This window comes from Plecotus auritus (assembly GCF_963455305.1).
Source record: "Plecotus auritus genome assembly, chromosome: 3".
Lineage (NCBI taxonomy): Eukaryota > Metazoa > Chordata > Mammalia > Chiroptera > Vespertilionidae > Plecotus > Plecotus auritus.
In genome coordinates this window covers 227,840,406-227,866,189 of record NC_137772.1, presented here as the reverse complement: position 1 = coordinate 227,866,189, position 25,784 = coordinate 227,840,406, and the positions used below count along the sequence as shown (strand labels likewise).

General features: G+C 64.2%; 1 protein-coding gene across 6 annotated transcripts; it reads left to right on the top strand.

Annotated features, from left to right (window-relative positions):
- The first annotated feature begins 324 nt into the window (after positions 1–324).
- On the top strand, positions 325–25,784 carry SBF1 (SET binding factor 1). Of its 6 annotated transcripts, XM_080659080.1 has the most exons (41): positions 325–539; positions 6,030–6,115; positions 6,474–6,611; positions 6,788–6,946; positions 7,026–7,136; positions 7,457–7,480; positions 7,726–7,831; positions 7,948–8,080; positions 8,170–8,278; positions 8,365–8,478; positions 8,569–8,646; positions 8,970–9,083; positions 9,160–9,288; positions 9,387–9,485; positions 9,600–9,804; positions 9,883–9,995; positions 10,823–10,972; positions 11,178–11,246; positions 11,320–11,478; positions 11,563–11,825; positions 11,905–12,077; positions 12,154–12,227; positions 12,302–12,497; positions 12,689–12,816; positions 13,283–13,461; positions 13,536–13,669; positions 13,765–13,972; positions 14,084–14,280; positions 14,354–14,491; positions 17,147–17,224; positions 17,527–17,708; positions 17,780–17,959; positions 18,365–18,652; positions 18,735–18,861; positions 18,934–19,064; positions 19,138–19,368; positions 23,974–24,081; positions 24,177–24,388; positions 24,967–25,054; positions 25,121–25,252; positions 25,353–25,784. In XM_080659080.1, the coding sequence occupies exons 1-41, from the start codon at positions 485–487 to the stop codon at positions 25,449–25,451; spliced, it is 5,697 nt and encodes a 1,898-aa protein (XP_080515206.1). In that variant the 5' UTR covers positions 325–484; the 3' UTR covers positions 25,452–25,784. The 6 variants fall into 6 exon arrangements, with proteins under 6 accessions (XP_080515206.1, XP_080515207.1, XP_080515208.1 ...); XM_080659081.1 differs by lacking the exon at positions 7,457–7,480; XM_080659082.1 differs by lacking the exon at positions 17,147–17,224.

Here is a 25,784-nt window from a genome sequence, read left to right as displayed (position 1 = left end):
CGCCAGGTAGGCAGGTCCTGAGGGGATGTCCCGGGCCCCTCCTGTGCCCATCTGGGGGACCCGCGGGCAGGGCCAGGCCCTCCCGCCTCCCTCCGGGCTGACAGCGCCGCGGATGGAGCATTGGGGCTCGGGCTGCGCCGGCCGCCGACCCGCGGGAGCCGCCGTCGCTGTTCCCGCCCGGGGGCGGGACCTAGGCCTGGAGCCCTTGGTGAGGGCGGGGCCCCGCCCCCAGCCCCGAGCTCGCGGGGATGGACCAATGGGAGCGCGCCTCTCCGGGACCTGCCCTGGGGGGGGGCGGAGCGAAGCCGCGCAGGCGCAGGGCGCGCCCGGGCGGGCCGGCTGGCTGGGAAGATGGCGGCCGGAGCCCTGGCCGCCGCCGCGGAGCGGGCCCCGGGCGTCCGGAGAGCGCGGGCAAGGGCGGGGGCCGGGCCATGAGCACGCCGCCCTCGCGTCCCCGAGCCGCGGAGCCCGCCCGCCCCTCGCCATGGCGCGGCTCGCGGACTACTTCGTGCTGGTGGCGTTCGGGCCGCACCCGCGCGGTGAGTGCCGGGGGCCGTAGAGGGTCGGCCGGGGCGGGCGGGCGGAGGCCGCCGGGCCAGCGTCGCGATCGTCCGGGGCACCTGCCGCGCCGGATCGGGTCGGGTCCGGAGGTCCTGGGTCCGAGGCGGGCGGGCAGTGAGATGGATCGGGCCGCGCCTGCCGCCACACTCGGGGCAAAGCCGGGTCAGGCAGCGCCTCGGTGTCGCCGGGATGAGAGAGGGCCCGGGCGGTCGGCCTCCGACTCCCAATGGGTGGGACGGGCTCCCCGCCTTGGCCGACTGCCGGGTGGCTCTGCCTCCGGCGACACGATCTTCCGCTCACGAGCCCCTCCGCTGACCCCGGTGCCTCCGGCCTGAAGCACAGGCCCGGCGCGGGGTGTCTCAGGCCCAGGCGGTTGGGCGGGGTGCAGGCGAGGGCGAGGGGCTCAGGGGATACTTCACCTAGAGGTGGTGTTGGAGCTGGAGCTGGAGCTGGAGGATTTCAGGAGGAAATGGGGGAGAGAGAAGAGCATTCCTGGCAGAGGGCCGACGTCCTCAGGCCTGCAAGCCCAGCCCGGGGCGGGGGTCAGCGTGCTGCCTGCTGTCCGCGTCCGGGAGGGCCTGTCTGGGGTCAGCGCCGTGTCTAGAGCCCTTCAGCGCAGGGACAGGAGAACCCAGAGCCCGGCCATGACATCAGCAACAGTCGGGGAGCAGCGCCCTGTGCCAGGCCCTGCACGGCCCTTTGTGTGCCTGACCTCACTCTCGCAGGGCAGCCCACCCAGGTCTCCCTGCTGGTGCCCCGTGCACAGCGGGCTCGGGGAAGAGAGGCTGGGTGCCTGGTCCTAGACCCACTGGAGGGGCTGGCCATGCTGTGGGCAGTGTGTCGTCCGGGATGGTTTGTGGTCAGGTCCAGGTCCAGGAACCCTGGAACCCTGAGCCTATCGCCCACCCTGCTGCTTGTCAGTCCTGCTGTTCGTCACCACCCAGGACCCAGACTTCCTCTCTTTGCCTGCTGGGCCCTGCGCACTGCAGACCCTGCTCAGGGCCCTCCCACTCAGGACGCGCTCCCCCTCTCTGGTCCCGGCTGTCTGAATGCACCCCTGACACCGTCCTTGTCTGTGGGGAGCGTGTCTTCTCCTCCAGAGGTGGAGTTCTCATGGGCAAGAACCATTCTGCACACGGTGGGCGCACTGTCAGTGGTGTACAGGCCAGAGGGGTGCATGGGATCCAGGGAGCAAGGCTGGCCCCGTGTGAGGGTGCTGGGCGGGGGCTGCGTGTGCAGAGCAGGTTTGGAGGCTGATGATGCTGAAGGTGGTATGGGCAGGGCCCGAGGAGGCAGAGACCATGCTGACGGTGTGACAGCAGGTGTGGGGCAGTGAGGGTGAATATGAGGGAGGCATGGGTGGGCTCCATAACAAGCTGGCCGTGACATGTATGTGCTCACGGGGTATGCACCCCACATGTATGTGCCCTTTGACCAGGACGGGGAAGGCTGGAGCCCACAGTGCCCACTTACCATAAGTGGCAGGAAGGCGTGCTTCCCAGGCTGTCCACTGCCTTGGGGGTGGGGCTCTGGAGCCCCAGGACCACTGCTCCAGGCTGCTGGCCAGCCACCCAGCCTCAGGGCTTCCCTTGGCGGGATTTGTCCATCCCTGTGAGGAACAAGCCCACAAGCTGGGTGCCTGCTGTGGGGCCAAGGGCAGAGGAGCACTGTGTGGGGGTCAGCAGTCCCTGCTTTGCCACTTGCTAGCTCTGTGACCTTGGGCCGGTCTTTAGGCCCTCTGCACCCCAGTTTCCTCATCTGCAGATGGGATGAGTCATGCAGACCTGCCAGGCTGCCTTGAGCATGAGGTGGACACACACATGAAGCTGTTCACATGGCGGCTCCAGGAAGTGGTGGGTGTCTTGTTAGTGGCGAGCAGCAGGTGTGCGGACACCCCTAGGCACAGATGGAATGGGCACCTCCGTGGGAGGAGGAGGGCCCTTGCGTGCTGGAGGCCTAGGACATTAGGGCAGGGATGCAGGGTCCTTGGGTTCGGTGGAGGTGTTGGGAGAGAGGTGGATGTCTTGGCCTGGACCTGGACATCCTGTCCGGAGCTGCTGGACGCAGGGCCTGGTGCTGAGTCCCAGAGTGTTGCCAGAGGGAGAGCATCCTGGTTTCATGGTCACGACCTGGCAGACCTCTCCAGGGAGGAGCGAGGGGGGAAGGAGGGACCCCTTCTTTCATCGAAGAGGGTGCATGCCCCTCCCTTGGTGAGTGGGAACACCTCCACACCAACACAGGTACCCTGGGCTGGACTGGGAACATCTCAGGTGCCAGACAGATCACCTCTGTCCACCTCCCGGCCTGGGAGGGCCCTGGCAGTGTCTGCTGACTTAATGCCGCGTGGCCAGTGCTGGGTGTGTCTTTGGGAGCCAGAGATGCACTTGACCTGACCAAGTGTCTGAGGGACTAGGGGCTGGACCCTCCTGGTCCCCTCCTGCCCCGGCATCTGAGAAGACCCCCTTCCATCCCATGGCCTGGCCTCTCAGTCCTGACTGAGCTGAGCCGCCACATTCCTGTGCCCATCACTCTCCCCACCCCTGCCCTGCCCTCCCTCTGGAGCAGGTTGGGGCTGTTTGGGTGGCCTCGGTTGGCTCCCAGCCCCCACCTACGAGTCGAAGGGTCCTAGACCTTGGGTCTGGCCTGACTGAGGAGGCTGCGAGCAGTGGTTATGGGGCTCCAGAGCGCCCAGCCCCTGTGAGGCTGCAGCCCCTCTGCACGTCCTGCGCAGTGGCTGGGGGAGGGGCGGAGGAGCAGCAGGAGGGTGCTGCCTGCCTTGCTCTTCCTATGGCTGGGCTGGTCCCAGGGCGTGTGCCTCTCCCTGGCCTCTGCCCACAGTGCAGGCCAGCCCCGGCGGCCTCCAGGCCCTGAGCCTGGCACTAGCGACGGGCGCTGCCAGCAGATGACAGAACGCATGCCCTGTGTTCTCCCGCCCCGTGTCAGCCTCAGCCCACACGGGACCGGCTGCCGGGATGTGGCTGTGGGAGGAAGCTCTGGTCCCTGTCTGTGTCTCAGGGGACCTAGTGCCCTTCCTCCTAGCGCCCCCCTCCCCCCTGCCATGTGACGCAGGGCTGTGCTGGTCCCTGGGGTAGGGGCAGCTCTGGTGGGGCAAGGAGCAGCAGCAAATCACCTCCATGGCCACAGGGCTCCCTCGGATGGGGGTGCTGGGAGACGTGGCAGAACCCACCCTTGCCTCAGGGTGTGGCTCACAGCCCAGCTGCAGCCTGGCCCCTGCCAGCACAGACGGAGGTGTGGGCTGGGGTCTCAGAGGGGTCAGGAGAGCCAGGCCTCTCTACCCCGTGTCCTCCCGGGGAGGCCTGCATGCCTGGAGCACCCGGCCCCGGAAGTTGCCTGCACTCTGACTGAGGAACCTGTTTGCTGTGGGGTGTGAGTGGGGCTGGCTGTGGGCGGATGGTGGTGTAGCCAGTTGTGTGCATTCCGCGAGCCCTCATTAGGCTGTGGTCTGTGCCAGGCTCAGCTGCGCTGGATACACAGACGTAGCTTCTTGCTCACGGAGCTCCCGTTTGGCCCAGCCAGCCAACAGGTGTACAGGAATCAGGGGTGTGGTGGAGGGAGGCAGGTCCTGCAGGCCCCAGGCTCGGGCAGCAGACATCTGCCTGAAGGAAGGGACGCAGTTTGGGCTGAGACCTGAGGTCAAGTTTGGGGTCATCGTGGTCCAGAGAAGGTGCTGGGGACGTGAGCACCCCTTGCCCTGCCCAGCCACCTGCCTCTTAGGTAGTTGGGACAGTTCAGGAGTCGTCTCCAGTTGGTTCTTGGGAGGGTGGAGCCCTGCAAATAAGAGTTGACGGTTCGGACAACGAGATGAATGGGGCGGGGACAATGGCCAGCTACTCTGTCCACGTCCTGGGGGAAGAGGCCGCTGAGAGAGCTGCCTGCCTGGCCAGGGCGGGAGGCTGTGGGGCAGAGCTGCACACACCCCCTTCCTTCCTCCGCCTCTGCCTCGTGGCAAGAGCTGGGTGAGCCCTGGGTGCCAGCCAGACCTGGGCCCAGATGTGGTTTGGAGTCCACACCAGTCAGCCCTCGGGGAGAGCTTGGGGGAAGGAGCCATCCCTTAGGGCACGCCAGCCTGGGCCGGGCAAGGGTGGTCCTTGGGGGGCCTGGAGGGACCCCAGAGGCTTTGTCGTGGTGGGCTGTGGGCATGTGTGTAGGTGTGTGTGGCACCAGCAGACACCTGTCCCTTTCCCCCATCTCGTCTTGTCTGCCACCTCATCTCCGAGTGAGTGTCGTGCTGGGGGGCGGGGGGGCGGGAAGCAGGAAGCTGAGGTTTTGTGAGTCAGGCCCCTCACCGCCACCTCCAGTGCCACCTCCAGCCAGCCAGAACCTTCTGTTGCCGGCCTTGGTGCTGCCTCAGGACCGGGAGGTGGTCTCCTGAGCGGGCGCTCTCTGACCTCAGGACCCTGCCCGCCCTCCCCGTCGAGCCTGCTCTCTGCTGCCCTGGGCAGTGGCGAAGCTGCGCCAAGCAGGGGAGGGCCTGGTTCACTCTGCTGCCCTGCGGGCGGGAGCTGGAGGAAGAACAGAGACTGTCCTTCCTCCCAGAGTCCCGAGAGGCGAGGGTCCCCCAGCAGGGCCCGGCCATGCCTCCGGTTTGGCTCTGGGATGAGTAAGCGTGGCTGGTGTGACCTTGACCTGGGGTGGTGCCTGGGCTCCGAGCGGGGGAAGTAGATGAGAGGGGCTTAGTGGGCCCTGGGGTTCCAAGGCGTGGATGGGTCTCTGGGGAGCACCCTGTGAGTTAGGCTGGGAGGCAGCTTCCCCAGAGCACAGCGGGGACATGGGCCTCCTCCCTGGCCCTGGGGTGGCTGTGTGCACAGTGGCCTCCTGTGCCACCCTCAGCACGCCTCAGAGTCGCTGGCACTCCTTCAGGGGGTGCTCTGTCTCTGAGGCAGTGGGCACAGCGGTCTTTCCCCTGCCACAGACAATGTGCTGAGACCTCTGTGCCTCTCAAGTGAGCCTTGGCTGACGGGTGAGGCAGAGCCAGGGAGTAGGGCTGGGCGCTGGACTGCGGGCGCCCACTGTCCTGGTGCCTACCTGTCAGGCCGGGGGCATCGTGAGGGCCTAGTGCCGGGGCTGGGGGTCGGCTGTGGGACAGTCTGGAAGGTTGCCCCCTGGCTGGAGGGGTGTGCTGTGCAGTCAGCCGGCGTGCAGGCTGCAGGTGGGTTCTGCGGGGGGTGTTGACACTGGGGCCAGGCCTGGGAGTGGGAGTGGGACGGAAGCCCCGGTCCCACAGCAGGGCTTCTCTCTGCCCTCTGGTGGCCCTGGGGTCTGTGGCTGCCTAGTGGCCTCTCTCAGGATTATTTTTAGGGAAATTATAGGTGTGGGAGCTGAGGCTAGCCTGGTGCCAGATGAGGACGGGCGCGGGGACGTTTCCACCCAGGGCTTCGAGGCTCCTGCCTGGTGGGGGCGGGGTGGTGGTGGTGGCAGGTGCTCTGACCACCTGCTCCTGTCCTCAGGGAGTGGGGAAGGCCAGGGCCAGATCCTGCAGCGCTTCCCGGAGAAGGACTGGGAGGATAACCCCTTCCCTCAGGGCATCGAGCTGGTAAGTGGGGTGCTGGCTGCTGGGGGGCCAGGCCCCGCTAGGGACAGGGAGATGTCTGAGCTGCTTCGGAGGGTGGGGGGCAGGGGCACTGGCTTGGCTGGCAGGGTGCTGGGTTTCCACATCCTGTCATTCCGCCCTCCTCACTACGGGGACCATGTCCTGCACCACAGGGTCTTCACCCCACCTAGGCTATTACTCCCTTTTGTGGGGGGCGGGCGAGGTCAGGAGGTGAGGTGCACCTGGGTGGCCCAGGGAGGTGCTAGCTGCTGCTCTGGAACCCGGCACCCAGGCCCTGGCTGTGCGCATGCTCCGTGGCAGGGCGCGGAGGGAGCTGACCCCTGACACCACCCTCCCACAGTTTTGCCAGCCCAGCGGGTGGCAGCTGTGTCCTGAGAGGAACCCACCGACCTTCTTTGTTGCTGTCCTCACTGACATCAACTCCGAGCGGCACTACTGTGCCTGCTTGACCTTCTGGGAGCCAGCAGAGCCCACACAGGTCAGCTTGGGGCTGCGCCCCTGCCCCTGCCCCTGCCCCTGCGTGTGTCTCCCTGTCTGCGGCTGTCCTGGTGCCTAACCCCATGGAGCCTGGAGTTTCCGGAAGAGTCACCCATGTCCTCCCGATGGGTTCATGGGACCTGCCTGGGAGCCGGGCGAACAGGCTTCTGTCCACAGGAAGCTGTGTGCTTGGAGGACGCTGCTGGGAGGGAAGAGGAAGCCGACGAGGGAGGCTCAGGGCGACTGTCACCTGGCACGTCCGGCCCGCCTGGCCAGCTGTTCGCTCCAAAGACTCTGGTGTTGGTGTCTCGGTTGGACCACGTGGAGGTGTTCAGGGTGAGGCGGGCAGCCAGGCCATGAGGCAGGGCGTGGGTCTCCCGCCAGCTGCTGCCATGCTCCTCTGTGGCTCTTACAGAACAGCCTGGGTCTCATCTACACCATCCACGTGGAGGGCCTGAACGTGGGCCTGGAGACCGTGGTCGGGAACCTGCTCACCTGCATCATCCCACTGGCTGGGGGCTCACAGGTGGGTCTTGAGGCAGCGGCTGGGCCCTCCTTGCGCCCCTGGCTGTGGGGGTGGGGCTGTGGGCACTCCACAGTCCAGCCTGGGCAGAGCACGGCCCAGGCCTCGGACACGCGTGTGCCTGGTGCACTGCCAGCTGCCATCCTTCCTTGGCCTGCCTGCTCGCCTGCGTGTCCGTGTCTCGCCTGGCTCTGCCTGGCACCTGTCGGTGTTTCTGTCCTCTCGTCCGTGGGGGTGCTGGCTCTGGGTGCTCAGCCTCTCTGTCCGAGCCGCCATGTGTGAGTGTGTCTAACTGTGTCTCTCTGCCCGTCTGTCCTGTGCAGCTGGACTCTGTTGAGGACGGAGTGGTACGGACTCTTTGTTTCTTCTGCCCACCCAGGCCTGTCCCTGCCCCAGGTCAGAGGCCCTGAGCTCTCTCGGCAGCACTGCTCGGGCCAGCAGAGACTGGTGTGGCCTTTCCCTCGGGCCTGCCGCTGCCCCGGCCAGTCCCACCTCGGGCCCTGTCAGCCCCCCGGGCCTGCTGAGGCACAGAGCTCTGGGCTGACTCGGGTCTGGGCGGCGCCCCTGAGCACCGGTCTCTCTCTTCCCACAGAGAACCATCTCTTTGGGGGCGGGTGACCGGCAGGTCATCCAGACCCCACTCACTGACTCCCTGCCCATCAGCCGCTGCAGTGTGGCCCTGCTCTTCCGCCAGCTAGGTGAGCCTGCCGCCCCGTCCGCCAGGCCTCCCTTCCCCCCTGGCCGGGGTCAGAGGTTGAGGCCGTCGCTGTGCGTGGGGTGGGGCGGGGCCTGCCAGCCTGTCCTCTCCCTCCAGGCATCACCAACGTGCTGTCCTTGTTCTGCGCTGCCCTCACTGAGCACAAGGTGCTCTTCCTGTCCCGGAGCTACCAGCGCCTCTCAGACGCCTGCCGGGGACTCCTGGCCCTGCTGTTCCCGCTCCGATACAGGTGCCTGCCCCGGGCCCCTGCTGCCGCCTGGCCCCTCCGCCCAGCCCCCTCCTCCATGGCACCCACCTCACTGAGCCTGGCCTTTGCAGCTTTACCTACGTGCCCATCCTGCCGGCGCAGCTCCTGGAGGTCCTCAGCACGCCCACGCCCTTCATCATCGGCGTCAACGCGGCCTTCCAGGCAGAGACCCAGGAGCTGGTGAGGGCCATGCTTGTGTCCGCCCGTGCTCCAGGGCCTGCTGGCTGGACTGCGGGTCCCTGACCACACGCCTTTTTGGTCCGCAGCTGGATGTGATTGTGGCTGACCTGGATGGAGGGACGGTGACTGTCCCCGAGTGTGTACACATTCCACCGCTGCCGGAGCCGCTGCAGAGCCAGACCCACAGCGTGCTGAGCATGGTGAGGCCACGGGCAGGCCAGGGAGGGCGGGAGGGCGGGGGCTCAGCGCCTGGGCTGGTGTGCCTGACTGCGCTCCTCTCCGCTGCTTAGGTCCTGGACCCGGAGCTGGAGTTGGCGGATCTCGCCTTCCCAACCCCCACAACACCCTCTTCCTCCCTGAAGATGCAGGTGGGGGTCATGCCGTCCTGTGCCCTCTCCTTAGGCCTGCCGCCAGCACAGTGCGCCCACCCTGCGGCGGGTCACAGGCTGCGGGGGAGGGGGGGGCGCTGAGCTCCGAGGGCCCCGGGCAGGAGTGGTGGTCAGTGCTGTCGCGGGCACCCCTGCGCTCTGTAGGGAGGGGGCTGGAGGGAGAGGAGGGTCTGAGGCACCTGGGAGGCCTGGGCAGGGCCCGCACAGGGTTTGGGTTCGAGGAGGTGGAGCCTGGAGTGGGTGGAGGGTGAGGGCTGCCTGTGCGGGGGCTGGGCACTCACCTGCACTCACCTGTGACCCAGGACAAGGAGCTGCGGGCTGTTTTTCTGCGGCTCTTTGCTCAGCTCCTGCAGGGCTACCGTTGGTGCCTGCACATGGTCCGCATCCACCCGGAGCCTGTCATCCGCTTCCACAAGGTGGGCATCAGGGCGGGCACAGCACAGCGGCGGGCAGCAGTCAGTGCCTGTGGGCTGACCTCCGCGTGCCCCCCAGGCAGCCTTCCTGGGCCAGCGTGGGCTGGTGGAGGACGACTTCCTGATGAAGGTGCTGGAGGGCATGGCCTTCGCAGGCTTCGTGTCGGAGCGTGGGGTCCCCTACCGTCCTACGGACCTGTTCGATGAGGTGTGCCCTGCCCCATCTGGGAGCCCTGGCACCCACTGCCCTCCCTGCCAGCCCACCCCTCCCCAACCTGGTCAGGGCCTGATGCTGCCTCTCCACAGCTGGTGGCCCACGAGGTGGCACGGATGCGGGCGGATGAGAGCCACCCCCAGCGGGTCCTGCGTCACGTCAAGGAGCTGGCGGAGCAGCTCTACAAAAACGTAGGTGGGCGGCACGGGTGGGCGGCCCAGGAGGCCACTCTGCAGCCCCAGGCCTGGGAGCTCTGGGAGCTCTGGGAGCCCTGGTCTGCCCGCCCACGCTTCCTGTGCCCCCAGGAGAACCCGTACCCCGCTGTGGCTATGCACAAGGTGCAGAGGCCAGGGGAGGCCAGCCACCTGCGGCGGGCGCCCCGGCCCTTCCCCCGGCTGGACGAGGGCATGGTACAGTGGATCGTGGACCAGGCCACGGCCAAGATGCAGGGAGCACCCCCCGCTGTGAAGGCCGAGAGGAGGACCACCGTGCCCTCGGGGCCCCCTATGAGTGCGTAATGGGGTGGAGGCCCTGAGTGTGGCCCGGGTGGGTGTGAGGTCAGAGGTGAGTGCGTTCTCTGCTCCCCAGCCGCCATCTTGGAGCGGAGCAGCGGGCTCCATGGCAACAGCGCTCGCCGCCTGGAGGTGGTTCGAAACTGCATCTCATACGTGTTCGAGGGGAAGATGCTCGAGGCCAAGAAGGTGAGGGCGCTGGGCGCGGGGGCGCTGGGTGTGGGAGCGCTGGGCCCCCGCTGGGTCTGCTCACCTTCCGTCAGCTGCGGGAGCTGGGCTGGCAGGGAGGGCAGTGGGTGCCAGGGCTCAGGTCCCCCCACCTCAGTGGGGTTCAGTGAGAGCCATTTCCTTCAACTTTCTCTTTTTATTAAATTCATTGGAGGGACGTTGGTTAATGGCTCACGTATGTTTCAGATGTGCACTGTGACACGTGGCCTGTATGTTGCGGTGTGTGCCCATCACCCACATTCAGATTTTCCATCACCATATACTTGGTCCCTTTACCCTTTCCTGCGCCCCCCACCCCCCAAAGGTTTCTTCATCCTTCACAAAACGTGTGGACCCACGTGTGTTTTTTATAAAACTGATAGAAAAGGGGACCCACTCACTGCTGTGGTGGTGCTCACGACGGCTGGGGGCTCAGGACAGCTGTCTGGGTTCCTCCTGCCACAGCTGCGTGGGCCCCGGGGGCGGCAGCTCCTACTTTCCCAGCGAGCAGCAGGCTTGTGCTTGGATGCGGAGGCCTGGCGAGCTCGCTGAGCACTGTGCTGTGCTGTGCTGTGCTGTGCTGTGCTCGGGGCCCGTCTGTGCACTGGCTGGTGAGCGTGCAGCCTGCATCCTCCTGTCTCCGCCTACACGCGCGCTCGTGTGTGGAGCCCCGAAGTCCCAGCGCCTGGCACACCTGGCTGGACACCTTCTGAGGGTCCTGTGTTTACAGCCCGGGACCCGCCCCTCCAGGGCACAGTGGATGGTCCCTCTGTAGTCACACGCCCTCCGCCTCTGTGCTCCATCCCCAGCTGCTCCCGGCCGTCCTGAGGGCCCTGAAGGGGCGTGCGGCCCGCCGCTGCCTGGCCCAGGAGCTGCACCTGCACGTGCAGCAGAACCGCGCCGTCCTGGACCACCAGCAGTTCGACTTCGTCGTCCGCATGATGAACTGCTGCCTGCAGGTGAGGCGGCCGGCACGGGGCCCGCAGGGTGCCTGGCACTGCCGGCGGGTGGGGGAGGCCCTGGTCTGTGGGTGGGTGCTGGCTTGTCCTTCCCTGAACCTTTGAATAGCCCAGGGCAGCCTGGGGAAGGCTCAGGAACCAGAGTGGTGGGTGCCCTGGGAGGCGAGGCACGGGGGAAGGTCTGACGGCTCTGGCGCTGCCGCAGGACTGCACCTCCCTGGACGAGCACGGCATCGCTGCTGCTCTGCTGCCCCTGGTCACTGCCTTCTGCCGGGTGAGTGCTGGTGGCCCCGTGTGCCCCCCGCCCCTTCCCGCTGCCCCTGCTGACACCCACCTGGCCTCTGTAGAAGCTGAGCCCGGGGGTGACGCAGTTTGCGTACAGCTGCGTGCAGGAGCACGTGGTGTGGAGCACACCCCAGTTCTGGGAGGCCATGTTCTACGGGGATGTGCAGACCCACATCCGGGCCCTCTACTTGGAACCTGCCGAGGACCGGGACCCCTCCCAGGTGCGTGGAGACCCCTGGGCCTTGGGAGGTGGTGGTGGTGGTGGGGGGGACTGGCCCGTCCCGGCTCACCCTCGGCTGTGGCAGGGCTGGGAGGAGCCTGCAGAGGGGGAGCGCTCGGCCCTGGATGTGGCATCGGAGCAGCGGCGTCTGTGGCCCATGCTGAGCCGCGAGAAACAGCAGGAGCTGGTGCAGAAGGAGGAGAGCACGGTGTTCAGCCAGGCCATCCACTACGCCAACCGTATGAGCTACCTGCTGCTGCCCCTCGACTCCAGCAAGAGCCGCCTGCTGCGTGAGCGCGCGGGGCTGGGCGACCTGGAGAGCGCCAGCAACAGCCTGGTCACCAGCAGGTGGGTGGGCCTCCGTGGACCGGCGGGGGGGGGGGGGCTCAGTCGTGAGGCCTGTACCCACCATGCCCTCCCAACCCAGCATGGCGGGCAGCGTGGCCGAGAGCTACGACACGGAGAGTGGCTTTGAGGATGCAGAGACCTGCGACGTAGCTGGGGCTGTTGTCCGCTTCATCAATCGCTTCGTGGACAAGGTCTGCACAGAGAGTGGGGTCACCAGCGACCACCTCAAGGGGCTGCATGTCATGGTGCCAGGTATGGGGGGTCTGGGTCTGGAAACGCTCCCCGTGGGCCCTGGGCGTGGCCCCGGGTGAGGACTGCTGTCTCCCAGACATTGTCCAGATGCACATCGAGACCCTGGAGGCCGTGCACCGCGAGAGCAAGAGGCTGCCCCCCATCCAGAAGGTGCGTGGGGCCTGCAGGGGCGGGGCCGCGGGGCCTGGGCTGGGTCCTGAAGTGCCGCTTCTGTGTCTGAGCAGCCGAAGCTGCTACGGCCTCACCTGCTGCCCGGTGAGGAGTGTGTGCTGGACGGCCTGCGTGTCTACCTGCTCCCCGACGGGCGCGAGGAGGGCTCCGGAGGCAGCGGGGGTGGCCCCGCAGTGCTCCCGGCCGAGGGCGCCGTCTTCCTCACCACCTACCGGGTCATCTTCACGGGGATGCCCACCGACCCCCTGGGTGAGCCTTTGGGCATGCCTCTGCCCTGCCCCACACCCGGGGCTTCGGAACGAGTAGGACTCGCCCTGCCTCTCCTTCCCCCGCTCGGGTGCAGGTCACCGCTTCCCTCCACCTGCCCGGCCCCCTGAGCCCTGGGACCCGAGGTTGGGACCTGCCCCTCCCGTCCCCTGACTCTGTGCCGCCTGTCGCAGTGGGGGAGCAGGTGGTGGTCCGCTCCTTCCCGGTGGCCGCGCTGACCAAGGAAAAGCGCATCAGCGTCTTGACCCCCGTGGACCAGATCCCGCAGGACGGGCTGCATCTGCGCTCCTGCACGTTCCAGGTGAGCCCGCGGGTGGGCAGGGTGCAGTGGGTGATCTGCCAGCTTTGGGGGCGCTCCTGTTTGCTCTACGGGGTTCCAGCCTGTGAGTCTGTGTCTGGAGTGTGCTGCATAAGCTCAGCACGAGCCACATGTACACAGGTGAGGAGGAAACGCGGTTAGAGGCCATGCTCCTCAGCCTTACAGCCACACTGGCCAGTGGCGAGGGCCCGTGTGCCCTGTGCTGGCGGCGCTCCCTTGGGGCGACACACCCGCCAGCCCCAGGTGTGCACAGCGCGTCGCAGAGGCAAGGGGGCCCTTCACAGCCGCGCGCCGGGCCTCCCCCCGGCCCCCAGGGCCCGTCTGGTCGCAGGGTGTTGACCACCTGTCTCGCTGGGAAGGCACAGGGTTTCCTGTAGGCTCGCCCGCCTCTGTGGTCGTAGGCAGGCCCGGGGCCGCCCACACCTCAGAGGCCTTGTGTCTGACGCAGCTGCTGAAGATGGCCTTCGACGAGGAGGTGGGGTCCGAGAAAGCCGAGCTCTTCCGCAAGCAGCTGCACAAGCTGCGGTACCCGCTGGACATCAGGAGCACCTTCGCCTTCACCCTGGGCTCCGGGCACATGCCCGGCCGGCCGCCCCGTGCCACCAAGGACAAGGGTCCCTCTCTCAGGTGTGGAGCGGGACGCCTCCCAGACAGCTGGGCGCAGGCCCTGTCCTGTCTGCTCACTGCTGACCTCACACCAGGACCCTGTCCCGGAACCTCGTGAAGAACGCCAAGAAGACCATGGGGCGGCAGCACGTCACCCGGAAGAAGTACAATCCCCCCAGCTATGAGCACAGGGGCCAGCCCCCCGAGGACCAGGAAGACGCCATCTCAGGTGGAGTGGGCAGCCCTGGGTGGTCGGGGTGAAGGCCCCTGTGCAGGGGCCCTGGTGCTGTGGGGGTGACGGCTCCTGTTGCCTGGCCTGCCCAGTGTCAGAGGAGCTGGAGCCCGGCACGCTGACCCCGGCCTCGGCCCTGAAGCCCTCCGACCGCATGACCATGAGCAGCCTGGTGGAGCGGGCCTGCTGCAGGGACTACCAGCGCCTGGGCCTGGGCACGCTGAGCAGCAGCCTGAGCCGCGCCAAGTCCGAGCCCTTCCGCATCTCTCCGGTCAACCGCATGTACGCCATCTGCCGCAGGTACGCGCTGGCCCGGCCTCCATCTCCAGGCGGTGGGCTTTAGGACGCCAAGGGCTGGGATGCTGCCTGAAAGCCGCCTCACCTCACCTCACCTCACGCTCCTCCTCACAGCTACCCGGGGCTGCTGATCGTGCCCCAGAGCGTCCAGGACAATGCGCTGCAGCGCGTCTCCCGCTGCTACCGCCAGAACCGCTTCCCCGTGGTCTGCTGGCGCAGCGGGCGCTCCAAGGCTGTGCTGCTGCGCTCAGGGGGCCTGCACGGCAAGGGCGTCGTCGGTCTCTTCAAGGCCCAGAACACGCCTTCTCCAGGTACCCTCCCTCGTCCTCAGCGTGCCCCGTGCCCCGTGCCCCGTGCCCGCTGCAGCTCCGCCTCCTCCCCCAGGCCAGTCCCAGGCGGACTCCAGCAGCTTGGAGCAGGAGAAGTACCTGCAGGCCGTGGTCAGCTCCATGCCCCGCTACGCCGACGCTTCAGGCCGCAACACGCTCAGCGGCTTCTCCTCGGCCCACATGGGCGGCCATGGTGAGGGAGCTCATGGGCCAGAGGACTTTTCGGGGTCATGGTGACATTTATGGAGGGCAGGCCGGTGAGGGGGCAGATGTTTGGGGTCTGAGACGAGGGAGAAGGCTCAGCATGGGACCAGGTAAGTGCCCTGAGCCCCTGCTCTGACCACTCCTATCCCCCCCGCCCCCCAACTGCGCTCCCCGACCTCCTGGTCGTCCCTGGACACAGCTCTCTGAACCCCCGTCTGGTCCCGTCCCTCCTGCATCCCCTCAGTGTCCCATGGCCCACCCCATCCAGCCAGCCTACCTCTTGGCTTCTCTCCTTATCTGTCCTGGCCCCTTGGGCCTGGTCTGCACTGGTCTCCCCATCCCTTCCCCACCATGGCCCCCTCTGTGCACACTGGACCCGCTGTCCCCGGTGATCCACGACAGCGGGACACGCCCTCCCTCTGTCCACGCCGGCCCTGCCCAAGAGCCCGCCCTCTTCTGTGGCTCTGCCCTGCACGCAGAGAAGGCCCCAGGCCCTGAAGGTCGGGCTGAGGGCCTAAGGGCCATCAGTGCACCCTGCCCTTTGCTGCAGGGACACTGGTGCAGGGTGGCCCCTGTAGAGGGGTGGTCTGGCCTCCTGGGCAACAGGTGGGGAACCTATTGAGGAGGTGAGCCAGGTGGGTGCTGGATGCGGGGAGAGGCTCAGATGGGAACCACCCACGAGGGCCTCATTCTGTAATGAGGGAGGAGGGTCCTCCTTGGGGGTTGCACTCCAAGGCACTTACTTCTGCATCCCCCTTCCCACCTGATCCCATAGGCTTCTGCCTGACCCCGACCCGCCCCCGTCCCCCCGTGTCTAACCTTGTCTCTCCCGTCTGCCTCCATTTCTTCCATCTAACCCCATCTCCCCATCTGACCCCGCCTCCATCTAACCCCGTCTCCCCATCTGACCCCGCCTCCATCTAACCCCGTGTCTCCATCTGACCCAGTCTCCCCACCTGACCCCATCTCCCCACCTGACCCCATGTCTCCATCTGACCCCGTTTCTCCATCTGACCCCGCCTCCATCTAACCCCGTCTCCCCCTCTGACCCCGCCTCCATCTAACCCCGTCTCCCCATCTGACCCAGTCTCCCCACCTGACCCCATCTCCCCACCTGACCCCATGTCTCCATCTGACCCCGTGTCTCCATCTGACCCCGCCTCCATCTAACCCCGTCTCCCCATCTGACCCCGTCTCCCCATCTGACGCCATCTCCCCACCTGACCCCGTCTCCCCCGGCTGCCGTGGCTCAGGTGCCACATGAGGGCCACTTCTCAGTGTGTCCCGCCCGTCGGTGCAGAGGGAATGTGGTGGTCGCTTCCTGGCCAGGCTTCCTGATTCCCTCCATCCCTACCCTCATGCTTGTCCGTGTTTTTCTCTGTAGTTCACATGCTGGCGTGACAGGCGGGTTTTGGGGGCTGGTGCTACTACCCACAGGCCAAGCCTTCCAGAAGCCCATAAGTCATCCTTGATTCTTCCCACTCTGCCCACCCTGAGTCCCCAGGTCTACCATCCTCCACCCCTGCCTGTGGAGGAGGGGCTCCAGGCGCATGAGGGCCTCGCCTGCCCCTCCTGCCCTCACACGCACCCTCTGCTGTCTGAGCAGCCTCCCTCCCAACCTGGCCGGTAGCCTCAGCCCACGCCTCAGGGCTCAGGTCCCCTGTCTGTCACCACTTGCTGGGCACTCGGGCCAAGGGGGCTGGGAACGGGCAGCCAGTCGCCTGGTGGGTGCTCATGGGATGTCCTCGGGGGCACAGGTCTGACCTGCTCACTCCTCGGCGTGCTCTGCTTTTCCACATCAGAGGCCAACTTTGCGTGTGATTGTGGGTACGCTATGGCACTGCCACCCACCCTCCCTGGTGCCTGCATCTCCCTGTGGCCACCTGGGCATTTCTGACTGTCCACAGCCTCCTGGTTCCCCAGCTTCGGGGCGTGGCCTGTCGCCCTCGCTGCTCACCTCAGCTGTGCGTAGAGCAGCCCCGGCTCTGTCCACATGACAGGGACACGCCACGTCCTCCGTGGGTGTGCCTCCTGTCCCGCGTGGAGGGGCTGCGTGGGGCTTGTCTGTGGAGACGACTCTAGTGGGCAGGGCCGTGTCCCTGCTGCCTCCTCAGGTGGCCAGGGCGGGATGCAGGCTTTGGAGCAGCTGCCTGGCGAGGTTTCCTGTGCCTCTAGCTGGGCCGGACCAGCCCATGGGCCTCGGGCCTTCCTCCCCGGGGGCAGCACCACTCAGCCCGGTGCTGGGGCTGGGCCGCCTGTGTCCGGGACTGAGCTGCTCCCTGGTGGCGGGCTGGGAGCCCCCGGATCGGGCGCCGCTGGGAGAAGCTGCGAGGTGGGGTGTGCTGTGAGCGGCTTGGGGCCGTGCCCGTGTGGTCCAGGGGCCCAGGGACAGGTCGCAGAGGAGGTATTGGAAGGGGAGCCCAGGGTTCCTGCCTCCTCTGACCCTGCCTACCTGCCCTAGCCAAACGCTCCCTGGCCTCCCCCAGAGGCCCTGGGCCTTGGCGTGGAACCTGCTGTCTGGGGGCTCCTGCGGGGCTTGGTGAAACCCAGACCTGCATGTGGCCCCTTTGGTCCACAAGACCCCGTGCTGGGCACACACATGGGCCTGGGCTAGGCCTGAGCCTTCTTTCTGCTGTGCCCCCAGTGCCCAGCCCCAGAGCCAGGGTCACCACGCTGTCCAACCCCATGGCGGCCTCGGCCTCCAGACGGACTGCACCCCGAGGTACCGTACCATCCACTCAGGCTGGCTCCCCACACCTGGCACAGATGCCCCGTGTGACTGAGTCATCGTGGGCACTAACGTCCCCCCACGCCTGCCACTAACGCCCCACACGACAGACTGGCATAACCCAGCCCTCCCACAGCCCTGGGCACTAACCCGGCACCCGAGTCCTGCCCCTGCCCCAGCACTGACGCAGCTCAGGCCCCGCAGGGTCCTGCTGGCCTCCCCGCCTCCCCGGGAGCTCAGCCCCAGGTAAGTGGTGCCTGGCCCAGCTCGGGGGCTTACCTGGTCTCTCCGTGCAGGTAAATGGGGCAGTGTTCGGGCCAGCGGGCGCAGTGGTGGGCTCAGTGGTGATGTGGGCTCCCGGCTAGCAGGCAGAGACATGCTGGGCCCCCCCCAGGCGAACGGGGCTCCCCCGGACCCAGGCTTTCTGCGGCCCCAGCGTGCAGCCCTCTACATCATTGGGGACAAGGCCCAGCTCAAGGTGACTGGTGGGGGCATGGGGCCAGGCGGGGCCTGGAGCCGGGCAGGTCTCACCATGCTGCCCTCCTCCAGGGCGTGCGGCCAGACCCCCTGCAGCAGTGGGAGCTGGTGCCCATCGAGGTGTTTGAGGCCCGGCAGGTGAAGACCAGCTTCAAGAAGCTGCTGAAGGCGTGTGTCCCGGGCTGTCAGGCCCTCGAGTCCGGCCCCACCTCCTTCCTGCGCTCGCTGGAGGATTCGGAGTGGCTCACCCAGGTCTGCACTGCCCCTGCCCCCACTGTGGCCGAGGGCCGTCTGGGGGTGAGGATATGGGGGGGTGCTTCAGGCTCCCCCGGGTGCTGGGCCCTTCACTCACTGCTGCCAAGGGCAGAGGAGGTCTTGGCTCACTTATCCAGCAGGATTGGGCCCTGGGAGGGAGTGATGGCCACTTCCCACCCAGGTGAGGGCCACTGCTGTCCTTTGCGGGGTGCTGTGCATCCCAAGGACGGGCCACCGCTCCAGTGCTGGGGGCTGGGAAGGGCAGGAGGCAGCAGGGGTCGGCTGTTGGTCGCTGTGCCTCCCTTGCCGGCCCCCCTGGGTGCATTGCCCACCTGGCTGCCCTCCTGGGGACGTGTGGGTCCCGGGCTGGTCGGGCTGGTCTGAGGCTGCTGGTCCCTGCAGATCCACAAGCTGCTGCAGGTGTCGGTGCTGGTGGTGGAGCTCCTGGACTCGGGCTCCTCCGTGCTGGTGAGCCTGGAGGACGGCTGGGACATCACCACGCAGGTGGTGTCCCTGGTGCAGCTGCTCTCGGACCCCTTCTACCGCACGCTGGAGGGCTTCCGCCTGCTGGTGGAGAAGGAGTGGCTGTCCTTTGGCCATCGCTTCAGCCACCGGGGGGCCCACACCCTGGCCGGGCAGAGCAGCGGCTTCACGCCCGTCTTCCTGCAGTTCCTGGACTGTGTGCACCAGGTGAGTGGGTGGCCGTGGTGGAAGGCTGAGCCCCCGGGTCCCGGTCGCTGGCTCCTGACCCCTAACCTCTGACCCTGCACAGGTCCACCTGCAGTTCCCCATGGAGTTCGAGTTCAGTCCCTTCTACCTCAAGTTTCTTGGCTACCACCACGTGTCCCGCCGCTTCCGGACCTTCCTGCTGGACTCGGACTATGAGCGCATTGAGCAAGGTAGGGTGCGGGTGGTGGTTGGGGCAGGGTGGGTGGGGGCTGGCTGGCGGGGCTCAGTGCTGCCCCCTGCAGGGCTGCTGTATGAGGAGAAGGGGGAGCGCAAGGGCCCGCAGGCCTGCAGGTCTGTGTGGGAGTATGTGGACCGGCTAAGCAAGAGGACGCCCGTGTTCTACAACTACATGTATGCGCCCGAGGACACGGAGGTGAGCTGGGCAGGGCCTGGTTGAGCAAGTGGGCTCCTCGGGGCCCAGCTCCTCATGCCACACCTGCCCCCAGGTCCTGCGGCCCTACAGCAACGTGTCCAACCTGAAGGTGTGGGACTTCTACACCGAGGAAACGCTGGCCCAAGGCCCCCCCTATGACTGGGAGCTGGCCCAGGTGTCCCCGGAGCCCCCGGAGGAGGAGCGGCCTGATGGGGGTGCTCCCCAGAGCAGGCGCCGCGTGGTGTGGCCCTGCTACGACAGCCGACCCCGGGCCCAGCCCGATGCCATCTCACGCCTGCTGGAGGTACGTGCGGGCCCCCCCCACCGCATGCCCTGACATGGGTGTGTGTGTGTGTGTGTGTGTGTGTGTGTGTGTGTCTGTGTGTGTGTCCAGTGGCCCTGCCCTTCACCTGCCTGCACGCTGCCTTCCAGCCTGCTGGGGCCTGCCCTGCCCTGGATGCAGGCAGTGGTGACCGGGGCTGTTGTCAGGAACCCCAGGTTCTCTGGGCCTGTGCACGCTCCCTGCCGCCAGGGTGTTGGCCCTGAGGGAAGGCAAGGTTCTCCCAGGTCCTGGTGCGCCGGCTCCCACCCCTCTTCCGGTTCACCTGCCTCGTGTCCCCTTCCGAGAAACGTGCCTGTGGCCCTGGGAGCTTGGGGTTCGTGTGTGCTCTGCCTCAGTAATCGGGATCTACTGGGGCCAAGGCCCTGGGACACGGAGGAGCCCTGGGAGCTGGGGTGGGGGCTGGGGTGGAGGGACACCCCACGGTCAGGAGGCCGTGGGCAGGCCGGACTGAGCGGCTGTGGGGGACTATCTCAGCATCTTGGAGCTTGTTTCCTTGTGGGGAGAGGAGAGGTGCTAATCCCCGCGTCTCAGGGCGGTGGTCGTGCACACCCGCAGGAACAGGTTTCAGCAGGGCCGCACTGGGCCTGGCCTGAGGGCCCCTGCCACCAGGGAGTGGGGAGCACAGGGCCACGCGTTTGTGGGCGAAGGTGACCCACAGCACAGGGAACAGAAGAGAGTCCCACTTGCTCTCTGGGAACACGAATGGACTTGGGGTCTGGAGTGAACTGTGCCACTGACTTCCTTACAACCCGCCCCGTGCGGCACGTTCTTGTCTGCACTTCGACTTCGACTGCAGGTGCCTTTGCTTTTAAGACGTTTCTTTTTCTCAGAACGTGGTTGGGCTCATCTGTTCTGACGGTTCCTTTCATTGGCATTTTTACTCCGTTTACACTTAATGGTTGGTGTGGTCTGGTTGAAGTCTAGCATCTTGTTATTTTCTACTTCATTTTGTTGTCCCTTTCCTAACAGTTACTTGTTCGTATTCCGTGTTTACCTCCGTAGGCTGTGGAGCTGTCCCTCTGTGTGTTATTCCGTGTTTACCTCCGTAGGCTGTGGAGCTGTCCCTCTGTGTGTTATTCCGTGTTTACCTCCGTAGGCTGTGGAGCTGTCCCTCTGTGTGTTATTCCGTGTTTACCTCCGTAGGCTGTGGAGCTGTCCCTCTGTGTGTTATTCCGTGTTTACCTCCGTAGGCTGTGGAGCTGTCCCTCTGTGTGTTATTCCGTGTTTACCTCCGTAGGCTGTGGAGCTGTCCCTCTGTGTGTTATTCCGTGTTTACCTCCGTAGGCTGTGGAGCTGTCCCTCTGTGTGTTATTCCGTGTTTACCTCCGTAGGCTGTGGAGCTGTCCCTCTGTGTGTTATTCCGTGTTTACCTCCGTAGGCTGTGGAGCTGTCCCTCTGTGTGTTATTCCGTGTTTACCTCCGTAGGCTGTGGAGCTGTCCCTCTGTGTGTTATTCCGTGTTTACTTCCGTAGGCTGTGGAGCTGTCCCTCTGTGTTATTCCGTGTTTACCTCCGTAGGCTGTGGAGCTGTCCCTCTGTGTTACTTTCAGTGGTGGTGAGGGGCCGCAGGAGTCCGTCCTAACCCATCCATGGTTTCAGTTACCCGTAATCAACTCTGATCCAAAGATAACAAATAAAGGTTTCAGAAACCACCCGTAAATTTAAATGGCGCATTATTCTGAGTTGCAAGATGAGACCCTGCAGCACCTGCTGTCCAGCCCAACACCAGAACCCCCCTCCCTCCCGCTCCCCCCGCCCACGCGCCTGCCTGTGAGCCACGGAGTCCTCACCTTGGGTGTCAGATTGACTCACAGGATTGCAGTGCTCGGTTGACGTCACCCTTGTTTTACTAAATAACAGCCCAAACCCATTCACATAACTTCCTACAACACGTAAGTCAACGTTATTATTATGATTGGTAATCTCTCAGTGTGCCTAATTTATAAGTTAAAACTTACCGCAGGGCCCTGGCCGGTTTGGCTCAGTGGATAGAGGAGCATCGGCCTGCGGACTCAAGGGTCCCGGGTTCGATTCCGGTCAAGGGCATGTCCCTTGGTTGTGGGCACATCCCCAGTGGGAGTGTGCGGGAGGCAGCTGATCGATGTTTCTCTCTCATCGATGTTTCTGACTCTCTCCCTCTCCCTTCCTCTCTGTAAAAACAAAAACAAAAACTTACCGCAGGTATGTTGTACAGAGAAAACATAGTATACATGGCAGTTTGGTGTACTATTCACGGTTTCAGACATCCCCTGGGGGTCTTGGCACGTGTCCCTGCGGATAAGGGGACGACTGAACAATCGTGTCTTGAATTCTCTGTGCCACCTTACACATGGACCCAGTCAACAGTCCCCGCCTCATCACCCCTTTCTGTCATGTCGTCATTCTGCAGTTCACTTCACCTGTGTTATAGATACCCAGTAGGGATGGTGTTTACATAGTCAGCCTGGTTTTGAAGTGATTAGGACGTGAAAAAGCCTCTGTAGTTGCCCTTTCCAGTCGTCTTTGCTCTTTGATTGTTGATCGGATCTGGTCTCATCCCCATTGGCCTAAAGGACACTGACTGTTCCTTGTAGTGCAGGTCTGCCAGTGACAGTGTCCTCAGCTTCTGTTCCCCTGAAAATGTCTGTGTTGTGCCCGTATTTATTAAAAGGTGTTTTCTGTGTGTATAGAATGCTAGATTGACAGCTTTATATACTCAGTAGTTTAAAAATATCACTCCAGCCAAAACCGGTTTGGCTCAGTGGATAGAGCGTCAGCCTGCTGACTGAAAGGTCCCAGGTTCGATTCCGGTCAAGGGCACGTAACTTGGTTGCGGGCACATCCCCAGTAGGAGGTGTGCAGGAGGCAGCTGATCGATGTTTCTCTCTCATCGATGTTTCTAACTCTCTATCCCTCTTCCTTCCTCTCTGTAAAAAATCAATAAAATATTTAAAAAAAAAAAAATATCACTCCACATGTTTTCTGGCTTGTAGTGTTTCTGATTAAAAGACGGTGCTCATTCTTATGCTTGTAAACTGCATATAATACCCTTTTCTCCCCCTCTTACAACCTTTAACATTTTTCTCATCATCTTTGGTTTCAACAATTGGACCATCACGTGGTTTTTCTGTGTTCATTCTGCTTGGAGCTCTTTAAGCACCTTAAATCTATGAGATGATAGTTTTCATCAAGTTTAATACATTTTAGGCTATTTCTTTTAAAAGTTTTTTTCTTCACGATTCTCCCTTCTTTCCTCTGGGACTTGATTTTCCCAGTCATTTAGGCTGTTTTCCCTCCTAGCTTTCCTCTCTGCGATTCATTTTGGAGCATTTCTATTACCTTGTCTTCAAGTTTATTTCTCTTCTTATGTTTATGTGTGCTTAAGGCTATCTGATTTTTCATTTCAGATGTTTTTCAGCTCTAGAATTTTTTTAATAGTTATATTCTCTGGAGAGTTCCCATCTGTTCAATCATTATGTCCATCTTTTTCTTTAAATCTTAACACATCACTCTTCCTTTTCTTGTATGGTAATTACAATACCAATTTCATTTTGGGGGCCATTCCTTTTAACCTTTCCACTAAGTATGGATCTATCTCATTCTCCTGCACTTTTGCTTGTCTAATAATTTTTTATAAGCTGGACATTGTGGGTTCCATGTTGTTGAGCATTAGGAATGTGTTGTCTTCCTTGAAAGTGTCTTGAATTTTATTCTCGCAGTCAGCTAATGGGCTTGTGTGTCAGCTGGTCTTTCCTGGGGCTGTTTCTAAGTTCGAGAGACACCTTCACTCTGGTTCAGAGGAGCCCTGCTCCACAGACGTGGCCTCTCTGGGTTTCTGCTGCCGGCTATGTGTGCTCGCCGAGCCTGGCTCTGGGTGTTTGGCATTCCTTCGTCCCCCGCAGTGCGTCCCTCCAGCCTTGGCTTTAGCTCACAGCTCCTTCGTCGCTGCCTAGGCCTCGTGACATCTTGCCTGGCACGTACATGGCAGTTTAATTTGGCCAAACACTCGGGAGGCCTCAGTGCGGTTTCTGTGCCATCCCTCCTCTCCATCGCCACCTCCCCAGCCTCCTGGTGGCTGCCTCCGCAATCGGCCACTCGGAGCTGGGCTCTGCCTCTGCCTCCCAGTTGTGGCCGTGGCCCTGGTGTCAGCGTGTCAGGGCCTCTGGCCGCACTTGTCCAGCCCATGGTTGCCTACGGCGGCTAGTCAGGAGCTGGTCACTGCTGTGACCAGAGGTGGACGTCCCGCCTTCGGGGGCACGTTAGCCGGCAGTTCCGTTGCGTTCTGAGCGAGCATGCCTCTTTCTGGCAGGGACCGGGTTTCTCTGTATTTCATCCGTTTTCCTGCCAGAGTCTGCTTGGGTCGGGCGTGCCCTGATTATGTTGTGATGCCGCTTGCTTGCTTGGTAAAACTTCCAGCTGAAGTTGTGATTTTGCACCTTCGCCCCCGCCCCCACCTTCTCCTTTTGTCCCGTTAAACACGTTAGCCCTTTTCCTACTGTCTCACTTTGCTGTATTTTCTTCCTTTTCCGTTTCACGTCCCAGGCTTGGTACTTCTTCTGAATAACGCTAGCTCCCTGATTCTCCCCAGGAGCTGCAGCGGCTGGAGACCGAGCTGGGCCGGCCCCCCGAGCGGTGGAAGGACAACTGGGATCGGGTGAAGGCTGCCCAGCGCCTCGAAGGCCGGCCAGATGGACGTGTGAGCAGGGGTGGCTCTAGGGGGCTGGGTGGGCTCGCTGCCAGGAGGTGGTTCAGGCCGCCCAGCACTGACACAAGCCCATCTCTTGCCCCCAGGGCACCCCCAGTTCTCTGCTGGTGTCCAGTGTGCCCCACCACCGCCGCTCGCTGGGTGTGTACCTGCAGGAGGGGCCTGTGGGTTCCACCCTGAGCCTCAGCCTGGACAGTGACCAGAGCAGTGGCTCAACCACATCCAGCTCCCGCCAGGCCGCCCGCCGCAGCACCAGCACCCTGTACAGCCAGTTCCAGACAGCTGAGAGTGAGAACAGGTGTGAGGCACCACCCATGGGGCTGGGGCACTTCTGGGCTGGGGGCCTCAGGTCACGGAGCAGGTGCCCTTGGGGAACTTCTAGTTGTTCTCGGGGGAAAGGACTTGTGGGGGGACCTGGTGGTGGCTTGAGCATCAGCTCAGTTGCTGGGGACACGATAGTGGCTTGGAAGGGGTTTGGGATATAGAACCAGTGACCAGAGCCCAGCCCAGGTGGCTGCAGAGCAGAGGGACAGGGCTATGGGCTCCGTGAGGGCAGGCAGGGTGCCAGGTGAGGTTGAAGTAGGTTCCCGGTGAGGCCAGGGCCTGGTAGCTGCATCCCCACCTCTGGGCCTGGGGAGCTGCTGGATGTTCCTCCTCGTCCACAGCACCTGCCCCGCGCGTGGGGCTGCTTCATAGACAACCGAGGCTCTGATGTGGGGGGCCCTTCTCTGCTTTTCTGGGGCTCCCTGGTCAGTGCTCCAGCCTTGGGTCATTTGGGGACAGAGGCCTTGGTCTTGCTGCTAGGACCGGCCAGGAGGGGAGGGGACAGCTGGGCCTGGCTGGGCGCTGATGGCCCCGGTTCCACTACCAATGCAGGTCCTATGAGGGCACCCTCTACAAGAAGGGGGCCTTCATGAAGCCCTGGAAGGCCCGCTGGTTCGTGCTGGACAAGACTAAGCACCAGGTGAGTGGTCAGTGGGCACAGGGTAGGCAGGGGCTAGGACCTGCCCTGACTTCCTGTCCCCCTCAGCTGCGCTACTACGACCACCGCATGGATACAGAGTGCAAGGGGGTCATTGACCTGGCGGAGGTGGAGGCCGTGGTGTCTGGCACTCCCACCATGGGCGCCCCCAAGACCGTGGACGAGAAGGCCTTCTTCGATGTGAGCTGTGACCAGGGTGCAGGAGAAGGCGGGTGGGCGGGCAGGCAGGCAGGGGGACGCCGTGGGGTGGGCCGAGGACTCAGCTGCCCACCCTCCCCAGGTGAAGACGACTCGTCGTGTTTACAACTTCTGTGCCCAGGACGTGCCGTCGGCCCAGCAGTGGGTGGACCAGATCCAGAGCTGCCTGTCAGACGCCTGAGCCCAGTCCTGCCGGCTGCGCTGTGTCCAGTTACAGACCACTAGGGGTGGGCAGGGCCCCCCGGCCATGTTTACAGCCCCCACTCTTGACAGTATTGAGGCCCAGCCCCCGAATTTGTGTGTACAGCCCCTGCCAACCCCACCCTGCCCACCCCGCCCGCCTGGCCAGCTCTGACTTATTTTGGAGTCCTGGCTGAGCGTTGGCGGGAGGCGCCATGGTACAGCCCTCTCGGTGGGCCTGTAAATAGCCCAGCCCTGTCCGCGTGGTGGCCCCGGCGGCCCGCAGGCACCCTGTTCCTACAACCAGAGTCTATAAAGAGAACTACGTGCCACA

Coding starts and splice junctions, on each gene's coding strand:
- SBF1 (XM_080659078.1), top strand. CDS start 485: ATGGCGCGGCTCGCGGACTACTTCGTGCTGGTGGCGTTCGGGCCGCAC. Junction 9,805..9,882: donor GCCCTCGGGGCCCCCTATGA/GTGCGTAATGGG, acceptor TCTGCTCCCCAG/CCGCCATCTTGGAGCGGAGC. Junction 14,492..17,146: donor GGCCCACATGGGCGGCCATG/GTGAGGGAGCTC, acceptor CTGTGCCCCCAG/TGCCCAGCCCCAGAGCCAGG.